General features: G+C 41.5%; 1 protein-coding gene across 1 annotated transcript in view; it reads left to right on the top strand.

The window, feature by feature from the left end:
- DNAH11 (dynein axonemal heavy chain 11) overlaps positions 1 to 27,619 on the top strand; it is a 376,413-nt gene that overhangs the window by 213,807 nt on the left and 134,987 nt on the right. Inside the window, exons 54-56 of the mRNA XM_040352802.1 lie at positions 3,025 to 3,148; positions 4,942 to 5,084; positions 7,754 to 7,915. Coding sequence (XP_040208736.1) covers positions 3,025 to 3,148; positions 4,942 to 5,084; positions 7,754 to 7,915 — 429 coding nt within the window. The remainder of the gene's footprint in view (positions 1 to 3,024; positions 3,149 to 4,941; positions 5,085 to 7,753; positions 7,916 to 27,619) is intronic.

The raw sequence follows: 27,619 nt of genomic DNA, 5'->3' as shown, positions 1-27,619 counted from the left end.
GATAACAGAGGAACGAACGGTTCAGGAGAGAGCTTAGCTCATTGAAGAGAGATAACAAAATGCTGTGCAGCATGTAGTAACCAGCAGCATTGAACCAGTCTCTCAATTACTGGGGTCAGGCGAATTATGTACATTAGCTGGTGCCATACAGATAATGGCCTGTCTGTCTATTTGCTTTACTCAAGGAGATGGATAGACAGTTATTGTGGCTAGTGAGTGAATGCTATTGCTGAGATCTTGGACTCCCAGGAGCTTGTCAACACTACCTGGCCTTAAGCAATCTCTAATTTTATATTCATAAACTAATGAAGAGGATGAGGGGGGTTATTTGGGGAGTTTTCAAGGCACACTCCATTTAAATACTGAAAACAGGTCCTAAAGGGACATAAAGGGAGCACTTCCTAACTGCCTAGTTTTCACCCAGGCATTTCTGTAATGCACTTAACCTTTGGTCAGTATTTCCCAGATGCTATTCGCTGTCATTCATATACAGAAAGTTGTAAAACAATATGTCACACTTTTCTGATAGCCACCATTTAGATTTAGGCTTGGCATGTAAGTTTAAAGGTGATTGGTGATTCAGAAATCAGAGGGGGAGGACATTACAGAGCACAAACTGCAGAAAGTACACTCCTAGAAATCCTATTATTTACTGTAGAAGGGGGCGAGTGGGGGCGAAGGACCAGTGGCTGAAGTTAGACCTAGCGCCGCCCATTCAATGGTTTGGGAGGGACTATCTCGGTACTGATGAAAATACATAAAACATAATAATGTAAAAAAGTTTATTGATGTATAAAAATTGCAAAACAAATAATTGTACAATTCAATGATTGGTCAAACGTTGACTAGTTTCGCGGGGTTGTCGCTTTGTCAGGACAGCAAATCTATAGAGTAATGCAATAAGAGTATGTAACAAACATCAGCAATACAATGTACAAATTATAAAAAACATTGATATACTGTCTTTAACCTAGCTACTGGTAACTCAGAATAAGATATATTGAATTATGTTCCTTATTTGTACACCTCTGCAATGTTTCCTGGAATGGGTTACAGGGTTGTAAAGGTACAATTTTTTTTTTTTTCCTAAATACCTTCCTTTACCTTAGTGCAGTCCTCCTTCACTTACTTCATCCTTCGATTTTGCTTTTAAATGTCCTTATTTATTCTGAGAAATCCTCACTTCCTGTTCTTCTGTCTGTAACTCCACACAGTAATGCAAGGCTTTCTCCCTGGTGTGGAGTGTCGTGCTGGCCGCCTCCCTTGGACTACCGGAGAGTCAGGACGCCCACTAACACACAGCTCCTTTCTCTATCTGCAACGTAGAGAGCATCCTGACTCCTGTAGTCCAAGGGAGGGGGCGAGCACGACACTCCACACCAGGGAGAAAGCCCCACATTACTGTGTGGAGTTAGGCAAAAGAACAGGAAGTGAGGATTTCTCAGAAGAAATAAGGACATTTAAAAGCAAAATGGAAGGATGAGGTAAGTGAAGGATGACTGCACTAAGGTAAAGGAAGCTATTTAGGAAAAGAAAATTGTACCTTTACAACCCCTTTGACCCCAGATGCCTACATACATAGATGGACCTCTTTTAATCATCAATCATGTGAGTTTCTAAATGTTGTACCTTCATTCAAATGTAAACATTTTGCTACACTGAGGCCTCGTACACACAACCGTTACGACAAAATCCATCAAGAAACTTGGTGGCAGAGCTTTTTTGCTGAGTGTATGTTTTTCATCGAGAAAACTGTTGTGGATCTCGACGAGAAAAAAAGAGAACAAGTTTTTTTTTTTCTCGTCGGGAGTCTCAATTTCCTTGTCGTGTTTCTCGTCGGGCTGGTTTACGACGAGAAACATGTTTGTGTGTATGCTTAGAAAGCCACGCATGTTCAGAATAAAGTATAAGACGGGAGCGCACCTTCGGTAAAAGTAGCGTTCGTAATGGAAACATTCGTCACGCTGTTACAGACTGAAAAGCGCAAATCATCTCTCACCAAACTTTTACTTAAAACGCAGTAACATGAGATTAGTAAAAGCAGCCCCAAGGGTGGCGCCATTGGAATAAAACTTCCCCTTTATAGTGCCGTTGTACGTGTTGTACGTCACCGCGTTTGAGAACGACGAGATTTTGTCTTGACAGTGTGTATGCAAGGAAAGCTTGACAAGATTCTCGACAAGCCTGACAAGGAACTCGTCGAGGAAAACGATGTTTCTTTTACAACTAGTTTCTCTGTCGTGTGTACCCGGCCTTAGAGGTGCCTCTCTTCTCTTTTATACACTGTAGCTCCTGCTGGATTTTGCTTCTAATCCCCTTGTGGAGGCTTCCATTTGTGGATGGACATTTTATGGTTACACAACCTATTACATTACTATAATCTTTTTATATAGACTACAAACTGAAGGACTTATGAACAAATGGTTGTGGAACAAATCATTTGATTTTCCATTATTTATTATGGGGAAATTCACTTTGATATACAAGTGCTTTGCATTACAAGCATGCTTCCGGAAAGAATTCTGCTCGCAATCCAAGGTTTTACTGTACTTCAAAACGCTCTCGAACCAAGTTACTCTTAAACCAAGGCTTTACTGTACCTCTAAAACTTTGAAATTAGAGGTGCAGTTGCAACATTTTTTCCATAAAAAATTGGTCTGCATATTTTTGGTGATGGAGGGCAGAGCAGGGAGTAAGACGGAGTAAGACAGAGAATTGATTTTACATGTACAATGTGTAAGCACTAGTCTCTAAATGATAAAAAAAACTTTCGCTGTTAGTGTTATTTTAATGGACTACTCATGTATAACTAAAACATAGCTGTAATATATTTGTAGATTACTGACTACTTCCTCTTTAACACTTGAATGAGTCTAACATCTTCTTTCCTTGTAAAGAGGCCAGTGATGATGTATAGAGCCACATTGCAGGTGGACAGGCTAGCACAAAGCTGATACTCTTTTGTTTTTATACCTACATCAACATTTCCACCAAGTATAAATGATTGCCTCTTTCCCTTTACAGGTGGATCTTGCCAATTTGTACATCAGGACAGGAGCCAAGAACATTGCCACTGTGTTTTTGCTGACAGATGCCCATGTTCCAGATGAACGCTTTCTTGTTCTGATTAATGACTTGTTGGCATCAGGTGATTACATCAACACATTTCTTGAATGCTTTTTCTCCTGTTGATAAATTGACTGTGGATACGGTGAACTTTTAGGGAAGAAGACACAAAGCAGTCTTCAGAAACAAGTTAACCTTGCATTGGAAAACTTAAATTAATCTGAAAGCGGAAATATGTTGCAGTTAGGCTGAGCTTAAAGGCCAGCTCTATCCAATACTTATATTTAAGTTCTAGGTGGGGCCCCACTGGATCAAACTACCCATCAGACCATAATGACAATTTCACTCTGTGGCAGCTATACTGCCCAATTCTCGCCTAAGGACAATCTACCCAAGGAATACCACCATTTGGTTTTTCATTGGTCACAGAATTTAAGCAAAATTGTGAAGGGTGGGGAAATTTCATTATGTCTCGAACAGACTTTAGAAGCTATGGTGGTAATCATCTTGCCAGCAGCCATTAAAGATTATAAAATACGTTTTGTGGGTAGTACAATTAACATATTTGAGACTGTATAGCAAGGCAAATCCATTTTGTAAACAGCAATATTTTGGGTATGCAAAGAGATATTACTAATGTTAATATAATACCTGTGCAGCAAAATGAGTAAATAAATGTATGGGTAGCTGCTCTTTTTCAATGTATACACATTAAACAATGGTTATTAATATTAAAGCCACACTCTCCCACCTCTAATAAACCTAGTATGACATCCAAAACCAAAAACTTCCTAAAAAATAAGTGCAGCTAATTATTTGTGAAAAAAAATATATACGTGTATATATATATATATATATATAATATATATATACTGTATTTGTATAAATTATAATTAATGCAATTTAAAGTGACAACCAAAAAGTCCAAAGTGAGCGATATCAGAAAATGTCTCTCTTTTAAAGTGCTAGTGCTCAAATGGTTCTTGAGTGATGTTTTTCTTCTGTATTCAGTAAAGTGCTTTCCACCACCAACGCTCCACTCTGTGCAAATATTCCCCCCGGCCCCAGTGGGTTCACACTCACCAAATGGAGATGACCACCTTGGCATATACCAAAGTAGGTCTGCAATGATTTTTACAGCTCTGCTGTGCATTGCAGCTCTCATCTGCTTCCAATGTCTCCAATGAAACAAATCCATGGAGCCGCTTACATATAAGATACAGTCAAGCAGAAAGAGATCTCATAGCGCATACCATTTTATTAAAATGTCATAAAAATATGTAATGAAAACACACTCACACATTTCGGGGGTTCTTCCTGGCACCCCGGAATCATCTGCCAGTTTGTTTGTAAGGTCACCACTGCTCTGCTGCAAGAGTCGGCGTGTACTCTAATATGCGGCTTGTAAACCATTGTACGTGTTTCGCCACTGCTTGGACATCATCAGGAGCCCCTCCTGATGTAACATTTTATGCTACATCCATATTTAGTATGTAACATAAAAAATGATCAGCAGCAGAGCCCCCTGACCTACAGGATTGCAGAGTTCTTCTTCTCGACAATTCCTGTTATAAATTAAAAAATCAGCACAGCTGTGTGTGGCTCCACCCACACAGCCACATCATTCGTTAACCGGAATCTATGAATGAAAAAAAGCTACAAGTCCCATCTGCCATTGCAGCATAGGGACTGTAGTTCTCAATGGAGCACGTGTGCAGTAACGTCACTGCACTTGCAGTTTATTGATTCTTCCTCCGACTAAAGCTCAGTACATCTATATGGACTGGAGGAATAGTCTTTATTGTAAGCATGGGTCTGCATCTCTGAAATACATTGTTCCTAATGTTTAATAAAGATAAACAAAATGTCTTACAGGAGAGGTGCCTGATCTGTTCAGTGAAGAGGAAGTAGAAACAATAGTGTCTGGAATCAGAAATGAGGTGCGAGGTCTGGGATTAGACGACTCCAAAGATGGTTGTTGGAAGTTCTTTATAGAAAGAGTCCGCCTTCAGCTCAAAGTAAGTCCTTCTGTGTCAGTATTCACAACTCCATTGTTTCTACATACTATGTTATCACTAAAAATAATATTATGTATGTATTGGTTTGCTTTAATTTTCTTATTTAAAGCACATAGATTAATTATTGAGGGTGGTTATTTCTCTGCTAGACTTATTGGCCAATAATTGTCCTTTGACTGCCTGTCCTTTGACTGCATATCTGATCAGCAGTGATGGCACATGATGAATATTGACCCTATGGGGTTGATTTAGTAAAACTGGAGAGTGCAAAATTTGGTGCATCTCTGTATAGTAATCAATCAGTTTTTTTTTGGTCAAAGCTTAAGGCCCCTTTCACATTGAAAAATTTTTCAGGGGGTACAGCTCTAAAAATAGCGCTGCTATCCCGCCTGAAAAACTCCTTCACTGCAGACTCAATGTGAAAGCCCGAGGGCTTTCACACTGAGGCAATGCGCTGGCGGGAGACAAAAAAATCTCCTGTCAGCAGCATCTTTGGAGCGGTGAGAGGTGCGGCATGTATACCGCTCCTTCACCGCTCCTTCCCATTGAAAACAATGGGAAACCGCGGCAATACCGCCCGCAATGCGCCTCTATAGAGGCGCATTGTGGGCGGTATTAACCCTTTATCGGCCGCTAGCGGGGGTTAATACCGCACCGCTAGCGGCTGATTTCTGCGGCAGTCCCGGCGGTATAGCACCGCTATTTTTAGCGGCGTTGTACCGCCACCGCGGCTCCCGCCCCAGTCTGAAAGGGGCCTAATTGAACAAGCTGAAGTTAGAAGCAGATTGGCTACCATGCACAGCTGCACCAGATGTTGCACTCTCCAGTTGTAGTAAATGAATTCCAATGTGTCAGTAGATTTTATTGTTTCCGTGAGATCGTCTCCATAAAATTTAGATTTGCCCATAAATATCCAGCCCTCTGGCATTTAGGATGAAGTGAATGACAAGATTATAGGTACTTTTTCTTACCTTATATTACCATACATACAACCCCGATTCCAAAAAAGTTGGGACCCTGTGTAAAATCTATATAAAAACAGAATGCAGTGATTTGCAAATCTCATAAACCCATATTTTATTCACAACAGAAGATAGAAAGCATATCAAATGTGAGAAACTTTACCATTTTAAGAAAATAAATAAGATCATTTTGAAATTGATGGCAGCAACATGTCTCAAAAAAGTTGGGACAGGGCAACAAAAAGCTGGCAAAATAGGTGGTACTAAGAAGGAAGAGCTGGAAGAACATTTTGCACCTAATTAGGTTAATTATCAGTAACATGATTGGGTATAAAAAGGGCATCTTATAGAGTCAGAGTGTCTCAGAAGTAAAGATAGGCAGAGGTTCACCAATCTGTGCAAAGCTACGTCTACAAATTGTCAAATTTCAGAGTAATGCTTCTCCACCTAAAATTGCAAAGATTTAAATATATCATCTATAGTACATAGTATTAAAAGATTCTGAGAATCTGGAGAAATCTCTGCGTGCAAATGACAAGGCTGAAATGCAATATTGTAATAAATAAAATTACCCCAACCTTTGTGATAACTAAATATATATCCAGGGCCACCATCAAGAATTATGGGGCCTCTTACACAGCTTCAGGCATGGGCCCCCTGGAGGAACCGGGGGGTGCTGCTGCCTCAAATTGAGAAGCAGGGGGGCTACCGTGAATTCCCTTACAAAAAGAAATTTAAAAAATATATAAAAAAAGGGGGGTAGCCATTCGGGACCCTGGGGACCTCTGGGCCCTTTAATAAAAAGGAAAAAAAAATAAAAAAAAAATGTAAAAAAAAATGTTTATAAAAAAAAAAGGGGCGGTTGTCATCCGGGGCCCTGGGGACCTCTGGGCCCTTTAATAAAAAAACAATTATAAAAATATATATATATATATAAAAATAAAGAATTAAAAAAAATGTTTATAAAAAATAAATAAAAAAAAGTGGGGTTGCCATCCGGGGCCCTGGGGACCTCTGGGCCCTTTAATAAAAAAATAAATAATATATATTTCAACCAATGCCAGGAAGGAAAATCAAATCCTTGGTCAGTTAGGTTGTTTGCTCATTTAGAAATCTCTATGAAGAATGTTTACATTTGATAATATTGCACTTATAAGTAAAACATTACTGAACATGATTCTTACACACCATCACTTTATGTGATGAAAAAAAACGACACTTTCTGTGAAGTAAAAAATGACGTTTTTGAAACTTCAATTTTCAAAGACGAAGTTGCCTACACACCATCGTTTTCTCACAATGATCTTGCAAAGTGAGGTTACGTTCCACCACGTTTTACCATTGAAGCTCGCTTCATAAGTAGCTTCTGGGCATGCGTGGATGAAAAAACGTCTTAGAAAACGAAGTTTTTTGCTACACACGGTCAATTTCTGTGAAGTAAAAAGTGCACTTTTGAAAAACGACACATAAAATTGAAGCATGCTTCAATTTTTTTTGGTCGTTTTTTACAAGACATAAAACGACGTTTTCCCCCACACACAGTCAATTAAAGTGACGTTTTTAAAAACGTCATTTTTTTTCATCACATAAAGTGATGGTGTGTACGCGGCATTATACAATCATCTTTTTAAAAGGTGGATTTGATTGCGAAGTTGAAACATGTTGTGTCTTTGTTACTCATCATTCCCTCTCCTTTTACCCCTTCAGGTCATTTTGTGTTTCTCTCCCGTTGGTTCCACTCTACGAATCAGGGCTCGGAAGTTCCCAGCCATAGTTAACTGCACAGCTATTGACTGGTTCCATGAGTGGCCACAGGAGGCCTTGCAATCTGTCAGCAGGAGGTTCATTGAAGACACGGAGGGAATTGAGGTATGAAATCCTGCAATGTCAGTCAGACAATGAATGCATAATTCCCAAAAGGCTTTTCACTTACAAAGATATTCAGAGGCATTTGATCGTGTGCCCTTTGGTGTTTAATGATATAAGCTATATTGCAAAGCTACATAACACATTGCACCCTTTCAAGTTATCACAGTACTTATAAATGCACCATTGTCATTTTTAGCACTATTTTAGAGATTCCTTATTCACACAGGCTTTTTTGTGTTGGTGGTGGACTTCACTTATGTTTCATTCACTGTAGGTGAACACCATTCAAAGGCATTCATTAAAGAGGATCACTGATGCTTATAAAGAATGTTCTCATAGTATACTCTGAACTTCTTGTCAAATAAGACAACAGAATATACACGGTTTTAAAATCATACTTCTAAATGTGTAAAATTTGGTGCAGCCCTGTACAGAAACCAATCAGCCTCTAACTTCAGCTTGTTCAATTAAGCTTTGACAGTAAGCCTAGGTTCACATTGGGGCGATTTGTCATGCCATTTGAGAGATCAAATGGCATGACAAGTCGCAGCCTATTGGAGGCAATGGCACTGTTCCAATCGGTTGCGACACCGATTTTGCAGCGCCGCACTGATTTGCAAAAGTAGTTCCTGCACTACTTTTGCCGATTTCAGGTGCAACGTCAATAGAAACCAATCAGCTTCCAGAGATCTGCATGAAGCCACACAGATGTCAAAGTAGCAGCAATGTGAACCAGGGCTAAAACATGGAAGCTGATTGGTTTCTATGCACAGCTGCACCAGATATTGCACTCTCCAGTTTAAGTAAATCAACCCCATTGTCTTATCACTCCAGTCAGGGCCGTCTTTACCGCAGGGCAAATGGAGCAGGTGCCCTGGGCCCTGTCACTGTTGGGGGCCCAAAGCATCCCCCTTTGGAAAAAAAACAACATTTATTTTTTTTTTTTTTTTTTAGGGGTCCGGAGGCCCCCAGGGGCCCGGAGGACCCCAGGGCCCCAGATGGCAACCCCCCTTTTTTTTATTTATTTTTAAATAAAAAAAAATTATATATTTTTATTAAAGGGACAATTTTTTTATATATTTTTATTTTATTTTTTATTAAAGGGACAATTTTTTTTAGAGGTCTGGGGGTCCCCAGGGGCCCATAGTTCCCCAGGGCCCCGGATGACAACCCCCCTTTTCTTATAAAAATTTTTTTTTTTATTTATATATATATATATATATATATATATATATATATATATATATATATATATATATATATATATATATATATAAAAAAATGTTTATTATTATTATTATAGGACCCAGAGGTCCCCAGGGCCCCGGATGGCAACCCCCCTTTTTTTTATATAAAAAACATTTTTTTATATATTTTATTTCTTTATATATATATATATATATATATATATATATATATATATATATATATATATATATATATATATATTTTTTTTTTATTAAAGGGCTCAGAGGTCCCCATGTGGCAAACACCCTTTATCTTTTTTATAAATGTTTATTTTATTTTTTTTTATATATTTTTTTAATTTATTTTTTATTTAAGGGCCCAGAGGTCCCCAGGGCCCTGGATGGCAACCCCCCCTTTTTTTTATAAATGTTTCTTTATATATATTTTTTATTAAAGGGCCCAGAGGTCCCGGATGGCAACCCCCTTCTTTTTTGTAATTTATTTTTATTTAAAAAAAAATATTAAAGGGCCCAGAGGGCCCCAGATGGCAACCCCTTTTTAAAATATATTTTTTATATATATTTATTTCTTTTTTTCTTTTTATTAAAGGGCCCAGAGGTCCCCAGGGCCCCGGATGGCTACACCCCTTTTTTATATATATTTTTCTTTATTTCTTTATTTCTTTTTTTGTAAAGGGCCCCCCGCTTCTAAATTTGCGGCAGCCCCCCCCCCCCTGCTTCTCAATTTCAGGCGGCAGCACCCCCCATCCCGGTTCTCTGCTCCAGGGGGCCCATGCCTGAAGCTGTGTAAGTGGCCCCATAATTCCTGATGGCGGCCCTGCCTCCCGTTAAGCCCCTGTGCTGCCCACAAATCAGGCTGAAAATCATCAGCGGCACGCAGCCAGTGACAGTACTGCTTCCCTTCCCAGTGTTTTAAAATGTACAGCACCCCTGGCTTCCCTTTAGACGCGCACTTCTCCCTTCCTGCCACTGGGTGCTGCTTGCATATAAAAGTGAATTAGAATGTGATTTTATAACATCCCCAGTTTGCTCTTCCTGAGGCTGACTTCTTTATGTCCTGCTCCTCAAGGTATGTCACTGTTTGCTAATCTATATTGTAAATTGAAGTTTTCTGTAGAGTGTGCCCAAAGTCTTTATAATATTTGATGATTCACTGCAGGTCTGGTCAGTGTTTTAAAAAGTTCCTCTATTTTACACATGGCATGGCATGGGGTCACAGCACCGTCTGTCCATTCTGCTTTAGCACCATGGGACCCCATGCCATGCCATGTGTAAAATAGAGGAACTCTTTAAATCACAGACCAGACCTGCAGTCCAGGCTGAGTAAAGCCTCAGAGTACATGACATTACTGTCTGTATTTAACTGCTTGATGGGCTTATTTTGGGCCTGGCTGGTTCACATGTATGTGTTTTGGCGGCCCACATTTGCGCAGGCACAGCAGCCCATTCATTTGAATGGGCCTCCATGCCTGCGTTTCCTGCAAAGAAAAGCACTTGCCTCATGTAATAGGCTGCGCACACGGCACGCCTATGCCCATCAAGCACTGAAATACAGCACTGTCTGTCCATTCTGCTGTCTGCTGTGACTTATCTGCAGTTCCCGCACTGTCAAACTTGCTGCATTTTTAGATGTTTAGGTCACGCTTTTAAAAACACAGTGCGTTTGTGTGTGCAAGAACTGCAGGTAAGTACCATGGTGCAAAAGCAGAATGGATTTCAAGGCAACTGTATTTTTAAAATGCTGAATGCACCTTTTTTCTGCAGGAAACAAAGGCATGGCAGCCCATTCAAATCAATGGGCTGCTGTGCCTGCACAAATGAGGACCGCCAAAACATACATGTGAACCAGCCAGGCCCAAAATAAGCTGGAGGGGGGCCCAAAAAAAATGTTTGCCCTGGGCCCAAACCATATTAACCTCTTGACCACCGCCCCATGTCAAAAAGACGTCCTCTTTTTAAAGTTGAATATCTCGATAACGGCAGCAGCTGCTGCCACAACCGAGATATTCATCTTTTCAGGGGGCGGTGGTGTACACGATAACGGCGGTCTCCGCGGCGGATTCGCCGCGAGATCGCCGTTATCGGTGGCGGGAGAGGGCCCCCCCCCCTCCCGCCGCTCTCCCGCGCCCTCCGCCGCTTACCGGAGCCGTCGGTAGCGGCGGAGGGGATCGGATGTGTCCGGCAGCTGAGCGGGGACGGGACTGAAGGAGAAATCTCCTTCACCCGTCCTCATAGCTCTGCTGGGCGGAAGTGACGTCAAAACGTCAGTCCCGCCCAGCCTCTTAAAGAAACATTTTTTTTTTTGTCATTTGAAAAAATTACTTTTTTTTTTTTTTTGCATTTAAGTCTAATTATGAGATCTGAGGTCTTTTTGACCCCAGATCTCATATTTAAGAGGACCTGTCATGCTTTTTTCTATTACAAGGGATGTTTACATTCCTTGTAATAGGAATAAAAGTGATCAATTTTTTTTTTTTTTTTTCAGTGTAAAAAATTATAAAACTAAATAAAAATAAATAAGAAAACCAAAAAAAAATTTTTTAAAGCGCCCCGTCCCGACGAGCTCGCGCGCAGAAGCAAACGCATACGCGAGTAGCGCCCGCATATGAAAACGGTATTCAAACCACACAAGTGAGGTATCGCCGCGATCGTTAGAGTGAGAGCAATAATTCTAGCCCTAGACCTACTCTGCAACTCAAAAAATGCAACCTGTAGAATTTTTTAAACGTCGCCTATCGAGATTTTTAAGGGTAAAAGTTTGACGCCATGCCACGAGCGGGCGCAATTTTTAAGCGTGACATGTTGGGTATCATTTTACTCGGCGTACCATTATCTTTCACAATATATAAAAAAATTGGGCAAAATGTATTGTTGTCTTATTTTTTAATTCAAAAAAGTGATTTTTATCCAAAAAAAGGTGCGCTTGTAAGACCGCTGCGCAAATACGGTGTGACAAAAAGTATTGCAATGACTGCCATTTTATTCCCTAGGATGTCTGCTAAAAAAAATATATAATGTTTGGGGGTTCTGATTAATTTTATAGCAAAAAAATTGTGATTTTCACATGAAGGAGAGAAGTGCCAGAATTCACCTGGTGGGCAAGTGGTTAAAGACGGCCCTGACTCCAGTAATCAACATCCAATGAATTAGGTGGTAAAGATTAGCAGTTAAACCATAAGGGACATTCTGTTGCTCATCCCAAGCAGACGCCTGGTTGGTTAGAGTAAATATGGCAGTAACTTTTGACCAGCAAAAGGTGTATGGCTTGTTCTTTAAGAATGAATCAGGCTGTGCCATGCATGAGTAGAATAAAGAGGACACAGCGGGCATGCTCCCAGAAGCTGTTGCATGGCTCCAGGCAGCATCACAACCTGGAATCGGGACAAAGGTGAGTATTGGACTAGAAGGGCTGCATTTAGTGGGATGGGGGCATGCCTTAAAGGACAATTTGTGCTTAAAAATCAGTTTTATTTTTTACCTTTTTTACAGTTACATACCCAATAAATTTCCCAATATGTCTGCATATACCCTTGATAAAACTGTTGAAATCATCATTACCAGTTTTCAATAGATGTTAACTTTGTTTTACTTAAAGTACTATATAAGTGAAACCTCATCTAAAAAATGTTTGTGTATATATACAAAAAAATATAAATACCTTGGAGAGCTGGAGGTGGAGACTGCAGGGGGCAGAGAAACAGCAGCACACTAATCTTTCCAGTGAAAATCGGTGCTGGGGGGAGTGTTGGCAGAAATCTGATCATTGGATTACAAGCAGGCAGTGCTCCCAAGTAGAATGCAAAAGTGCTTCCATGTTCTGTGTGGTCAATTTTAAATAGGAAAGCAGGAGGACAAACAAAATATGTTATCAAGGTACAGATACTGACAGTGTTTCATGTTTATTATCTGTTGAGCGCCTTGCAGAGTGCAGTGGGGTGCCGGGTACTGATATGTCCTCTGCTTTTCCGCACCCAGTACTGAAATGAAGCCGATACTGCCAGGCAGAGTGATTTCTATCCAGCAGTAGGCTTATAGTTCTGGCCCGACTTCAGGGAGAGAGCGCAGTACAGGAGCAGGTGATCAGGTAGGTAGACACCTAGGGAAATTAAATAACCATGTAAAAACTTTGGGGCATTATCCAGGCAGGTAGATGGGCCAGAAGGGGTATGAAGGTCCAAACCCCCTCAGAGAATCTGTTCATGGCTCAGGCTGGCAGCCACTTTAAGGGGTGAAAGCCACACAGCCAAGGCCTTCTTGCAGCAGTTAACTGCTCCTGGGGCAGAACCTGAACCTGAATGGCAGAACGGCCAGACTTTTAGCCATGCCCACTGGACACACAGCTCAGGCTGCATAATGCAGGAAGGAGAGAAAGATGCAGAAGAGGCCCCAGAAGAATGTGCTGTACATCAGGAGAAATCCCCAAGATGAACTGTGCTTTGTGAGGAGGAGAAATCCCAGAGGGCCTGAAGGGGGGACAACAGGGTGGGATGTATAAGATTTGTTCCTTACTACTGCACTCTGTATGCTGGGCTGTATATGACATACTTCTGACCACAGCATTCTGCTCACTGGGCTCTAAATGACATACTCCTGACCACTACACTCTGTACACTGGGCTGTATATTACATATTCCTGAAATCTGTACTTTGTATGCTGAATGGTGTATGACGTACTCCTGACCCCTGCACTCTGGGTGCTGAGCTGTATATGACATACTCCTGACCTCTGCACTCTGGGCTGTATATGACATACTTCTGACCTATGCACTTAGTATGCTGGACTGTATATAACTTATTCCTGACCCCTGTACTTTTTATTCTATATTGTAAAACAGTTGCTGGTTGCTCAGCAGCCACTATATTAATGAAGTTTCTCCTGAAGTAGGCTGTAGGCTGTGTGTTAAAAAGTATATGTAATGGAATAGTTTTGGTTTTCACAATTGATTGTGCTAAGGTTTATACACGTCTTTTAGACTTTTGCCTGTATTGTGGTATTGGGGAGATTATACTCATATGGTAGGTGCTATTCAAATTAGTTGTGCCAGTCAAAACTGCATTTAAGGGCATGGCAGCCCATATTTATTAAAATAAACAGAAAGTTTCATAGACAGTTGCCAATGCAGGGTTTCTTCCACATCAATATGAACAAACGAAAATACAGAGCCACCTGGCTCCCCTGCTGTACAGTGTAATCCTGACTTATCTGGATAGCGTTTGTCCTGACACCCTTACCTGACTCTTGGAATGAGGTCTCCTACCTCCTGGCTGGGGCTCCTCTGACCCCTGGGTGAGACCTTCTGGCTCATGGGTCCTGGCTCGGGCTCCTCTGAACTCTAGGTAAGAGCTTCTGTCTCAAACACTAGGATCTGTTCCAAACTGGGAGCTCTGAGCTATCCTCAGGCTTGAGTATACAAGACCCTGCACACCTGTGTACTCACACACACAGACTGCAGGCACCTGGTAAAATTCAGACACAGATTTGAAAGTTCTGATTTAGAACTACAGAATCCGGAGAAAGCCAAAAACACAGCTTTCTTCGCTCAGAAACTATAGTCTAGAACAGTCTTTTTTCAACCAGGGTGCCTTGAGGTTTCTTCAGGGGTGCCTTGGCAAAATGGTAGAAATTGCCCAAAAATGTATACAAGCCAGCAAATTGATAAAGCCTGCCTTTTAGTTACACAAAGCCACAGGTTTTTATTGTGCATCATTACAACCTTCCAGCCATCGGCATCCTAGTGTTAATAAGAAGGGTGTTGATCATCTGCACAGCATTCTTGCTTGCCTGTCCCCGTCAACCCTGGGGTCACATTAGCTGAGTGAAGGAGACAACAGGCTGCTTTCACACTGGGGCGGCGTGTCCGTTAGCGGTAGTGCCGCTAGTTTTGCCGCTGTTTAAGCTGCACTTTTCGGTCGCTAGCTGGGCACTTTTAACTCCCGCTAGAGTCCGAAGAAAGGATTAAAACCGCCCATGTTCCAATGGGGGTGGGGTAGGAGCGCTATATACAGTGCTCCCAAAGTGCCCCAAGGATGCTGCTTGCAGGACTTTTTTCCCGTCCCGCAAGCATACCGTCCCAGTGTGAAAGCACTCAGGTTTTCACTCTGGGGGAGGCATGAGCGGAGGTTTCGGGTGCTTTACAGGCACTATTTTTAGCGCTAAATCGCCTGAAAACTGCCTCAGTGTGAAAGTAGCCAAACTAAGGGAGAGGAGAAACACTGGAATACTAGTCTGTATGTGTGCAAAAGTGTATTTGCTTTGTAAGAATAAATCACGTCTAACGTTGGGTGTCCTACATGTGTTATGTAAAACTATTAGAATAGTTTTTTACATTTTACAATGGGGCCCCTTGATACTGTCCATATTTTAAAGGTTGAGAAACTCTGGTCTAGAACCTCGCATTAACTCTTAATGTGAATCCTGTGTCATATTCTCATCCTTTTTCACAGCGACCGGTACCGATCACTGACTCCGGGTTTTTTTTTGGGTTTTTTTATCCATTGATAGCTGAGGCATAGTAAACTGTGTATACTATGCTCCAGTTTATGAATGATCAGCAAACTCTGTGCAGAGCTATTCGTGTTTATTCATTCTGTGCAGCTGAGGCGGCAGAGAAAGGGACTGCTACATCTGTTCTCAGTCCCTTTCTCTGTTTTAAAAGTGAGACATCAGGGGTTTAGACCCCTGATACTTCACCAAAGTCGCCCAATGGGGGTCCTAAAAAATATGTAAAAAATAACTGAAAAAAAAAAGTTTACATTTTTTTTTTTAAATAAAACAACAAAAATAAAAAACTACTGACACCAGTGGCCAATATTGTATCCTGGCCTACGCCAACAAGGCCCAGGCATAGGGCAGCACTTTGCAGGGGGACAGCATGGAAAGAGTTCCCGGCTGCTTTTGCTACACTGTTAGTGTAACACAAGCTGCTTCTAATTTTCAGCCTGGACCATAAACCTTCCTCACTGTGCTCTATGTTTCTGCTACAGCATTGGCATGGTTATATCTTCTTAATCCTCTCCATAAAATTATCAGAAATTTGTGCTTAAAGTAAAACTATAGGCAACATTTTTTTTTTTCATTTTGGATAGAGTAAGGGAGGGTTATAGCCTCTGTCAGTTTATTTTTTACCATCCCTGACCCATTGCAGAGATTTCCCTTCACTTCCTGTCCCATAGCCAAACAGGAAGTGAAAGGAAAGCTATGCAAATTAAGGGAATCCATTGCCCCCCCTCCAGGCCCTAAGAACTAGTGCCCCCACTCGAAAATATCAGGGTGGGTCTTAAACAGAAAGGGGTGTGGCCTTGACAGGAAGGGGTGTGTCATATTTAAATTAGGGGGTGCACAAGTTTAGTCAGGCCTAGGGCAGCACAAAACCTAAATACACTACTGCAGTGGCAGAAATACCAGGGCTGCAAAGGTTGCACTTGTGACTGAGCTCTAGCATTCCGCCACTGTGGGGGGACCCCAAGATGACAGGAAGGCGGCCCGCTGTGGCTTCTTCCGTAATAAAGAGACCCACAGTGGGAGTAAAGGATCAGTGGGAAGTGCCACATGGTTTCTTGTTCTAGTTAAATCTGTGCTTTGGATTCACAGTTTTGGATTTTATAAAAATATTCTTAATAAGAAGTGATTATGCGATTAACATGCAGTTTTAAAAAATGACAATACTAATATGTCGATTTTTTACCTTGTGTCAAACGCTACATTCTCATCTCTAACCGACTGACATTTCAGACATAAATGGCACAAGACTGTCCCAGAAAAAGGAGACGTGTGGCAGACATGTAGCTGTTATTGCCAACCTTGCTTCGCTTTCTTGAGAGGCAAAATGGTGGCACCCAATGGGAGTTGACTGGATCTCAGAGGACTGACCGTAGAATAAATTTGTGCACTGGTTATGCACCAATGAGCTGTGTGTAAGCTGGTTTATATTGTTTATATTTGGCAGCAGTTTCTGTAAACCTTGGCAAAGGAAGGGGTTGCTTTAGGCATATGAATTGGTGTGAGAGTTGTAGATCTTTTCTAATAAATGTATTCTCCTTGCAGTCATGGGCGATGATTCTCCGGTGTAATGTCCTAACTATTGCAGGGACAACATGCTGCTTTCCATTACTTTATGTGACGATTATGAGACGTGACAGACAGTAAATATAATTTACCCTAACAAGACAAGGTAATGGAGCATGTGCTATTTTACTGCACTAGATTGTGTAGACTCCCATCTGGGAATAAACAGCTCCAACCAAGATGTACTGGAAGGAACAGTACCACATTATGTTACCAATATTTTCTAAATAAGCATTGGAAACAAATCCCAGCTTTATAACTGAATTAATAATACCTACTATACAAACATGCATAATAAATGCTGCAAAGAGCAGAGTACAACGTTCCCCATTATAACTGTATTCTCAAATACATTTTCATTGATCCAAATTAGGAAACTAGCATTTGGTTAATATGAGGTTTTCTATACTTTTCCCATTGTCCATGGGTGTGCGCAGCCTATTGCATTAGGGTGTACACCCCAAAGCTCAAACACACATGCCTTTCTGTGCAAGCCTCAGTTGCACAGGGTAGGGAATGAATGGGAAATGCTCTGTGCTGACCCAGATAGCAAGGATAACTTGCCACAAAGTTGTCGCAGTGTTGAATTGCAAGTCTGTTAACTTGCTGCACATTTTCACTGGCAAGTTGTACACTTGCAGAGCACTTGAAGCACAAGTTCTAGTTAACACTTTTCCAATTTGTAGCAAATTTGCCTGACAAGTCTCTAGCAAGAGCAAAGTTGCAGTGGTGAGTCTATAGCAACAGGTCTGCAAGTTTACAGCATGAAAATTCAGCCACAGTGCCCCCTGTGGTGGGATGACTATTGCACAACACAACTGAACCAGAACTTGCAGAATTTTATCCCTTTGTTTTGATAGGGCAGACAATGTTCAAATCTAGTTTACAACTGATAATGGAGATCTGCCAGCATAGTACAGGCAGTTTGTTAAACATTACTCCCCAAGAAGTGGCATCAGCACAAGGGATACATCCTAGTGACTGTAAGTTACGTCTTCAAGATGGAAAGAGGGAAGAGGGGGGTTCTTTAAAGTGCAAGGCTTGAGCAATATTCACAGATAAAAAAGAGTAAAAGTTAACATATACATAGACCTCTAAGTAGTAGTATCATTCACCGTTGTAGCAGTAGAGGTGTGGTCTAACCAGCAAGACTATATTTTCAGAAAATTATGTGGAAAGAGGGGAAACTTACTTACCCTTTTTTGCATATGTGGCTTGATATAGAGGCAGGTTGTAATTTACCAAATGCATCCAGAAGTGCACCATGGGAGGAGAGGCTTGTTTCCAGCACATTGTGACGGCTTTATAGCCATAAAATAATTAAAAAGTTTAGAAGAGTTTGCTTAGCTACCGTGTTGGCTAATTGTTCCACCAGACAATATTGCGGCTCAAGAGGTATTATGATCTGCGTCATATTTCCAATAATTTGCAGCGCAGCCTCCCAATACAGCACTATAGCAGGGCAAGACCAAAAAATAAATAAGAAATTCACCTGACTGATGCGAGTAGTGCCAACAGGCTGGTGAGAAGCATATAAAGGGTATAATAAGCCTGGTGCAAGAATTTAAATTAATTTAATGTATCCCTGGCGGAAGTGAGAGAAGGGGAGGTCCCAAATCTCCAACCAGTCTTTAGCATTTTGTATTATTAACAATCATTTTTTCTGAGATAAGATTTTGCTTGTTCAAATTGGCAGAAGGAGCTTTAAGATTGCATTAATATCTAACATTTTGATTTACATATGTTTATCTCATAAATATTGTATTATTTGAATATGGTTTTATTCCATTACCATAATATACAGCGCTGCATACCCAGCTGCATATCGGTTTAGCAGACAAGAGATTGGTCGTTGTACAGATTTCAATGACTGAGCAATATATTATCCTGTCTCAAGACTTTCTGCTGTAGGATTCTCTTTGCCCTCTTGTTGGCACTGACTGTAATAGCAGAAAAGTACAGGGACTGTGAATAAAGAAGTGTGAGCACCCCGCTGGGTAATAGCTAGATTAAACTGTAGGAAGACTTTGGCCAGCTGGAAAGCACATTATCCTCAGTGTGTCACTATTTTCAGACACCCATTATTAGAATGCAACTTTGTTTCTTGCAAAACAACCTGGTGACGAGGGCTGCTTACACACTTTTATGTCCCCGGAGAATAGGTTTCCAGGTAACTGTCACACTTCATGAAGAAATTCTGTGTTTACCAGTGTGAGGTTTTATGTGAGTCCATTATCTATTGGGATATTAATAGTAGACTTAGCTCAGACATGAACATTTTCCATTTAAAGCTGAGCTCTAGGCAAGCAGCTGAATCCACATCGAAATACATATAGGTAGATTCAGGTAGAGTTAGGCCGACTTATCAGTAGATAAGTCGACCTAACTCAAAATCTACGCCGACGTATGTTTAAGCGTATGCTCAAACAGAGATAGGCCTAAACATATCTAAGATACGACGGCTTGCGCCGTCCTATATTAGGTTGCAATATATCGGATGGCCGCTAGGTGGCGCTTCCATTGCGGTCGGCGTAGAATATGCAAATTAGTAGATACGCCGATTCACGAACGTACGCCCGGCCGACGCAGTACTTTTACGCCGTTTACGTAAGAGATAGGCCGCGTAAAGTTAGAGCTAGGCCCAAGTTGGAATAGTAATGTTAAGTATGGCCGCCGTTCCCGCGTCGAAATTCAAATTTTTTACGTCGTTTGAGTAAGTCATCTGTGAATCGGGATTTACGTTGTTTACGTCCACGTCGAAATCAATAGGCCCGTACGGCGTACTTAGCCGCAATGCACACTGGGGAATGTAGGCGCCCGGCGCATGCGCAGTAACCAAAAAACGTCAAAAACGTAAGGTCAAACCTTATTAGCATTAAACACGCCGGCCTTCTACACATTTGAATCTGCCGCCCTTACGCCCGCCCGCTTTAGGCTACGCCGCCGTATATTAGCAGGCAAGTAAATTGAGAATCATTACTAGCCTAGCTAATTTACGGCGGCGTAGCCTAAACACGCTAAGCTACCCCGCTGTAACTTTAATCCAATGTACCTGAATCTCCTGAATCTACCTATTAGACCGTATACTTTAGGTTAGTTCAGTAAACACTGCCGGCCTGCTGATTGGACAATGAAGGAGCCACAGCACATTGATAAAATCACTCTCTGCACCTTTCTCCTGCCAGCATGTTTCACTGTCAGCACGTCTACTGCAGCCCAGCTTCATTAAATATACAGTATCTCACAAGTGAGTACACCCCTTACATTTTTGTAAATATTTTATCATATCCTTTCATGTGACAACACTGGAGTGTACAGCTTGTATAACAGTGTATATTTGTTGTCCCCCCCCAAAATAACTCAACACACAGCCATTAAGGTCTAAACCGATGGCAACAAAAGTGAGAACACCCCTAAGTAAAAATGTCCAAAATGGGCCCAAAGTGTCAATATTTTGTGTGGCCACCATTATTTACCAGCACTGCCTTAACCCTCTTGAGCATGGAGTTCACCAGAGCTTCACAGGTTGCCACTGGAGTCCTCTTCCACTCCTCCATGACAACATCACAGAGCTGGTGGATGTTAGAGATCTTGTGCTCCTCCACCTTCCATTTGAGGATGCCCCACAGATGCTCAAAAGGGTTTGGGTCTGGAGACATGCTTGGCCAGTCCATCACCTTTACCCTCAGTTTCTAATCAAGACAGTGGTCATCTTGGGGGTGTGTTTGGGGTCGTTATCATGTTGGAATTCTGCCCTGTGGCCCAGTCTCTGAAGGGCTGGGGGTCATGCTATGCTTCAGTATGTCACAGTACATGTTGGCATTCATGGTTCCCTCAATGAACTGTAGCTCCCCAGTGCCGACAGCACTCATGCAGCCCCAGACCATGACACTCCCACCATCATGCTTGACTGTAGGCAAGACACACATGTACACACTTGACACCATCCTAACCAAATAATTTTTTCTTGGTCTCATCAGACCACAGGACATGGTTTCAGTAATCCATATCCTTAGTCTGCTTGTCTTCAGAAAACTGTTTGCAGGCTTTCTTGTGCATCATCTTTAGAATAGACTTCCTTCTGGGACAACAGCCATGCAGACCAATTTGGTGCAGTGTGCGGCGTATGGTCTGAGCACTGACATGCTGACCCCACACCCCTTCAACCTCTGCAGCAATGCTGGCAGCACTCGTACGCATATCACCCAAAGATAACCTTTGGATATGACAATGAACACGTGCACTCAACTTCTTTGGTCAACCATGGAAAGCCCTTTTCTTAGTGGAACCCGACCTGTTAAACCGCTGTATGGTCTTGGCCACTGTGCTGCAGCTCAGTTTCAGGGTTTAGGCAATTTGCTTGTAACCTAGGCCATCTTTATGTAGAGCAACAATTCTTTTTTTCAGATACTCAGAGAGTTCTTTGCCATGAGGCAAACTTCCTGTGACCAGTATAAGAGAGTAAGAGCGATAACACCAAATTTAACACACCTGAGACCTTGTAACACTAACAAGTCACATGACACTGGGGAGGCAAAATAGCTAATTGGGCCCAATTCGGACATTTTCACTTAGGGGTGTACTCACTTTTGTTGCCAGCAGTTTAGACATTAATGGCTGTGTGTTGAGTTATTTTGAGAGGACAGCAAATTTACACTGTTATACAAGCTGTACACTCACTACTTTACATTGTAGCAAAGTGTCATTTCTTCAGTGTTGTCTCATGAAAAGATATAATAAAATATTTACTTTTGTGAGGGGTGTACTCACTTTTGTGAGATACTGTATATATTTTTCTACACAAAAACGTTTATGTCACCTAAACTTTATTTAGTTTTAATTGCTTTTGAATTTGTTTGCAAGGTATAATGATTTGAAGGTTTATGTAGCCTGACACTGTATTTATTTGTATGCACCTGCAACTTAAAACTTAGGAGGAGATGAGTTTTGTGTGCAATAGCTGCTATTTTCAAGCGTTACCGAGATTACTGTAATTCAGGATCCATGTGCTTTGCCAGTACTTGCTATGTGACAATTAAATCGGAAGAATTGTTCCATTGGATACAGTTCATTTAAAATCCACTAGTGTAAGAACACATCTGTAAGTGTCTAGCAGAGATGCAATTTATATTTCACATATTAGTCTGTGACACATGGTACCCTTTTTAGAATATACCTCTATGTCATTATGCATGTATATTAAATACATTAATTGCATTTCATTTTGTTTTCTAATATATTTTTTAACCCACCTTTGGAACATTGTTTTGTATAGCAATCTGGCTGTTGCAGAGGCTTGACGATCTGGTTGTGAAATTTCAGCATATTTTATGTTCAGTACAGATTTCCTCATGTATGGATATAATAATGCTGATCTCCAGTCAGATATAAAGGACATTTTAGGGTTTATTTACTAAAGATGGAGAGTGCAAAATCAGTCTCACTTCTGCAGAGAAACCAATCTGCTTCTAACCTCAGCTTGTTCAATGAAGCTTTGGCAATAAAACCTGGAAGTTTCATGGTTTCTATGCAGAAGTAAAACTGATTTTGCACCCTCCAAGGAAGTTGGCTCCGTGTCGGCTTTGGCTGCTCGGACCACAGTACCTCAGTCCCCGTCTGGAGCCTAACGCCCCGGGGGATCAGGGTTTGGGTCCTTTCTCACAGGAGGACCAATTGACGTTTGCACCCGTCTGCACTTTTTTGTCGCACCTCTTTATGTGTGTGCAAATTTTTTATGCACCGGGTAGTCTTTTGGGTGTGTTTTGCACGCCATAGGCTTTTCAAAATAAATAAATAGACTTACGGCATAGATTGAGGGATAGTGTGAGGGTTAAGGATTAGAGGATAGATTAAAGTCTATAAATTGATAATCGCAAGATTTCTATTGTTTGCATACCTCATATTTGTATTCCTCACGGCTCTTCTCATGGTGGACATTTTCGGTAAGGGCATGTGAATCCATTTCCCTTCACTTACTGCAACTATTTGTGACCCCCCTCACCATGATACACAGAAAGATCCTGTGTGCGCATTTCATCAGTGAGGAAACCTTTTTTAGTTTTTGAATTTGTCGCGATGTTGATGGAATAGATGCTGTTAGGAAGGAATGCTTGCGACTGAAAGAAAACAAAGGTGCCTGAAAACTCCTGAGATATACTGTATGACGCTGATATCCCGGACTCTGCAGGCAGTACATTCAAGAAAGGTGGAGGGGAGGTAAAAGATATTTAACCGATTGCCGTCGCCGCACAAACTTATACGTCGACAGAATGGCACAGACAGGCAAATTGGGTGTACAGGTATGCCCCTTTAAATTTGCCGTTGTGTGGTCATGCGCGCACGCCATCCTGCCGCAAGCTCCGTGATCGTGCCCGCGGGACCCGCTGACTCTATGTCCGCCGGTGTCCCGCGATCGTGTCACGGAGCTGAAGAACGGGGGGATGTCAGTGTAAACACAACATCTCCCCGTTCTTCCTAGTGACAGGTCACTGATCGTCTGCACAGACATTTTTATAGCACTGATCGCTATATAAATGTGAATGGTCCCAAAATAGCGACAAAAGTGTCCGATGTGTCTGCCATAATGTCTCAGTCACGATAAAAATCGCTGATCGCCGCCATTACTATTAAAAAATATATTAATAAAAATGCCATAAAACTATCCCCTATTTTGTAGACGCTATAACTTTTGCGCAAGCCAATCAATAAACGCCTATTGCGATTTTTTTTTTTTTTTTTACCAAAAACATGTAGAAGAATACGTATCGGCCTAAACTGAGGAAAAAAAATGTTTTTTTTATATATTTTTGGGGGATATTTATTATAGCAAAAATTTAAAAATATTTTTTTTTTTTTTTTAATTGTCGCTCTATTTTTGTTTATAGCGCAAAAAATAAAAACCGCAGAGGTGATCAAATACCACCAAAAGAAAGCTCTATTTGTGGGAAAAAAAGGATGTAAATTCTGTTTGGGAGTCACATCGCAATTGTCAGTTAAAGCGATGCAGTGCCGGATCGCATAAAGTGCTCTGGTCTTTGGCCAGCCAAATGGTCCGAGGCTGAAGTGGTTAAAGAAAATAAATTGATATCTAATTATGTTAAAGGAGGTGGTAGATATTAGGAATCGAGAATGGAAAAAGGAGGATAGAGCTCTGCTTTAGGCAAACCTAAACACTTAAGCCTTCTACTTCAACCCTAACACTGAAAACTTGACACATAAGCTGTGACCTTTTGTTTGTGAGTCAGTGATGGTATAGTAACACTTTCCTTTTGATGTTCGTTGGTAAGTATCCACCCATAGATCAGCAGAAAAGACATTATGAAGTGACCACCCTATACTTTACATCCATTCAAACATTTAAATAAAAAATCCCTACAAAGCCCTTTTTTAACTCCTTCACGTGACTCTCCATGGGACACCTTCCGCTAGTGGAGCCCTGTACCTAGTGCTGCAGTCCAGGCCCACTGCCGACCAATTTTGTTGCTATCCCTCGTAACGTCCCCACACTGCTGCTAGCTTCTGGAGCCTGTGAAACCCTGCTGCTGGACAGACACGGCCAACTGTCCATGACGTCAAAGCAACTAGGGCCGGAACAACTAATCGATTAATCGACAACTAATCGATTATGAAATTAATCGATTACAATTTTCATAATCGATTAATCGGCCAGTAACATAATGGGGTTAAAAAAACTAAAATTAGCCCTTTATAGTACAAAAAAGCAAATCGCTACTGTAAATATTACTTTCACTGTCCCACAGTAAAAAAATTAACCCCTTACAGTAGCGATTATTTGCTCTTTTTGTACTTATTTTTGTTTTTTAACCCCATTATGTTGCTAAACATCTCAGGCCTGGGTTCACACACTACAGTTCATTTACATGTTTTCCTATGGGATTTTTTAACACAAAACGGTGCTATTTTGTTTTTTTGGTTCAATTTACTTCAATGGAGAAGACGCAGAAAAGCATGCAATGTGTTTTTGCGGCAATTTGTGTTTTGTAATCTGCCCAACAACAAACTGGCCCAAAAAACTGCATGTTTTTTTTTTTTAAGGCTATTATCCGATTAATCGAAACAATAATCGGCCAACTAATCGATTATGAAAATAATCGTTAGTTGCAGCCCTAAAAGCAACAATGTGGACACCCGAAGACCAAAGTGGGCACCCCAACTTTGCAATTAGGAAAGGAGAACCTGGCACATAACCACTAATTCAAATAAATATTTGTGGCATTTTGATCTAATAAGAAAAAATAGAATCTTACGCTAGGAAATGGGAACAAAATGGAGCTGCTGTACCTAAATACACCTGAATACTAAGTGTTTCGTGATTACAAATAAATTAAAGAAAAAGTGTGTTGCCTCCTAACCAAATATTCTTTTTTTTTTTCACAAGAAAAATGTTTATTCAAAGCAGTTGAACACACCTTGAACAGACAGCGAATAGCTTCCAGAAAATCCTAACAGTGGGCCATTATCATTATTGTCACCTGTGAACTCTGTGCCCCAAGCATCTATCCATCCTGACCATATCTTGTCAAATTTAGTAGGACAGTTTCGATTAGCAAAGGTGATCTTGTACAGTGGCAGCACCAAGTTCAATACCGAGCGCCATGAGGATACTGTGGGAGGTGCAGCACTCTTCCAGTGGAGGAATATCTCCCTACGGGCATAAAAAGTAGCGTACCTGAGGAATAATTTAGTGTATTTACCCCGTATCCCAGGGCCGAAGACATTCAGTAGCATTGATTTAGGGCTAGCTCCCAGATCCAGAGAGGTAATTTGGTCAAGGGCGTCAACCACTCCCGACCAATAGTCTCCGAGGCGGGGGCAGGATCAGCCCATGTGGAAAAAGGAGGCAGCCCCTAGGTTACATCTGGGGCAAGCCACCGGGATGTTAGGATTCATAATTGTCAACCATTTTGGGGTGAAGTAGGCCCTGTGGAGGAATTTGACCTGCATAAATCGGTCTCTAGCCAAAATCATAGTTGTAACAAAGGAGGAAACACATGTCTCCCATTCGTCCTCTGACTGATCAGGAATGTCCATCTTCCATTTGTCCAGAGTTTTTTCAAGTTTCTTTGTGGGAGTTATGGACAAACGGAGATACAGGGAGGACAGAGGCTTGTCTATGACCTTATCATTAAGAAACCCCTCCACAGAGTCTGATTCCAGTGTGAGAAGTGGTGGGAACTGTTTCCCATAGGCATGCCGGAGCTGATAATATCGGAACAGCATCCATCCCGGTAGTGAGTAGGCATCCCGGAGATCAGAGAAAGTTTGCAGCTTACGTCCCCTGACAATGTGCCTCAGTTTCACTATACCCTTTCTTACCCAGATCTGTGGATCCGGAACAGAATTCATGTGCGGCAGGTTAGGATTACCCCAGAGGGGGATGTGAGGTGAGAACGTCTTGGGGGAGCCAAAATGGGTCCTAGCCCTGTGCCATATCGTAATGGTTGTACGCATCAAGTCCGTGATGCCAGGGTGGGATCTCGCCCCCCTGAACACCACGTTACTAAGGAAGGAATATGACCCCATTATAGCCGCTTCCAGAGTCACTGCTGGGTTATCACGGGGTTGGTAGAACCACCATCTGACCGTCACCAGGACAGCCGCCCAGAAGTAAACCTGGAAGTCCGATAGGGACAATCCCCCCTGAGCAATAAGAAGCTGAAGGGTGGAGACAGCCAACCACAGGGGCCTCCCATTCCAGATAAAGGAGGATATTATATTTTTTATCTTGGCAAAAAATGAGGCGGGGGGGAATAAGAGGGGAATTTCGAAAGAAGTAGAGAAATTTAGGCAAATATACCATCTTAATCAGGTTTACTCTATCCATCGGGGAAAGGGGGAGAGTCCTCCAGGTTGTGCATTCCTGCAAAAAGTTTTTCAGCAGTGGTTGGAGGTTCAGCTCATAGTTTGAGGACAACGGAGTCCCAACCCTTACTCCTAGATATTTAGTTAAGTTAAGGGGGGTGCCTGTCGGCGGGTGAGGGCCCGACGTGTGTAGCGAGAAGAGGAGTGATTTCCCCCAATTAACCTTGATGCCCGAGAATGACCTGAAGACATCCACTATTTGGAGCACATAGTATCCCTGAGGAAAAGGAGGGTGTCATCGGCATAAAGGGATATTTTATCCACTCGCGTATGCGTTCGCTTCTGTGCGCGAGCTCGTCGCGACGGGGATCTTTAAAAATTGATTTTATATTTTTTTACACTGAAATAAAAAAATAAATAAAATGTATCACTTTTATTCCTATTACAAGGAATGTAAACATCCCTTGTAATAGAAAAAAGCATGACAGGTCCTCTTAAATATGAGATCTGGGGTCAAAAAGACCTCAGATCTCATATTTAGACTTAAATGCAAAAAAAAAAAAAAAATGAAAAATTTGTCATTTAAAAAAAATGACAACAAAAAAATTG

This window comes from Rana temporaria, chromosome 5, assembly GCF_905171775.1.
Source record: "Rana temporaria chromosome 5, aRanTem1.1, whole genome shotgun sequence".
In the NCBI taxonomy this organism is placed as follows: domain Eukaryota; kingdom Metazoa; phylum Chordata; class Amphibia; order Anura; family Ranidae; genus Rana; species Rana temporaria.
The sequence above is the reverse complement of the archived record's forward strand: the minus strand, read 5'-3'. Positions and strand labels throughout refer to the sequence as shown.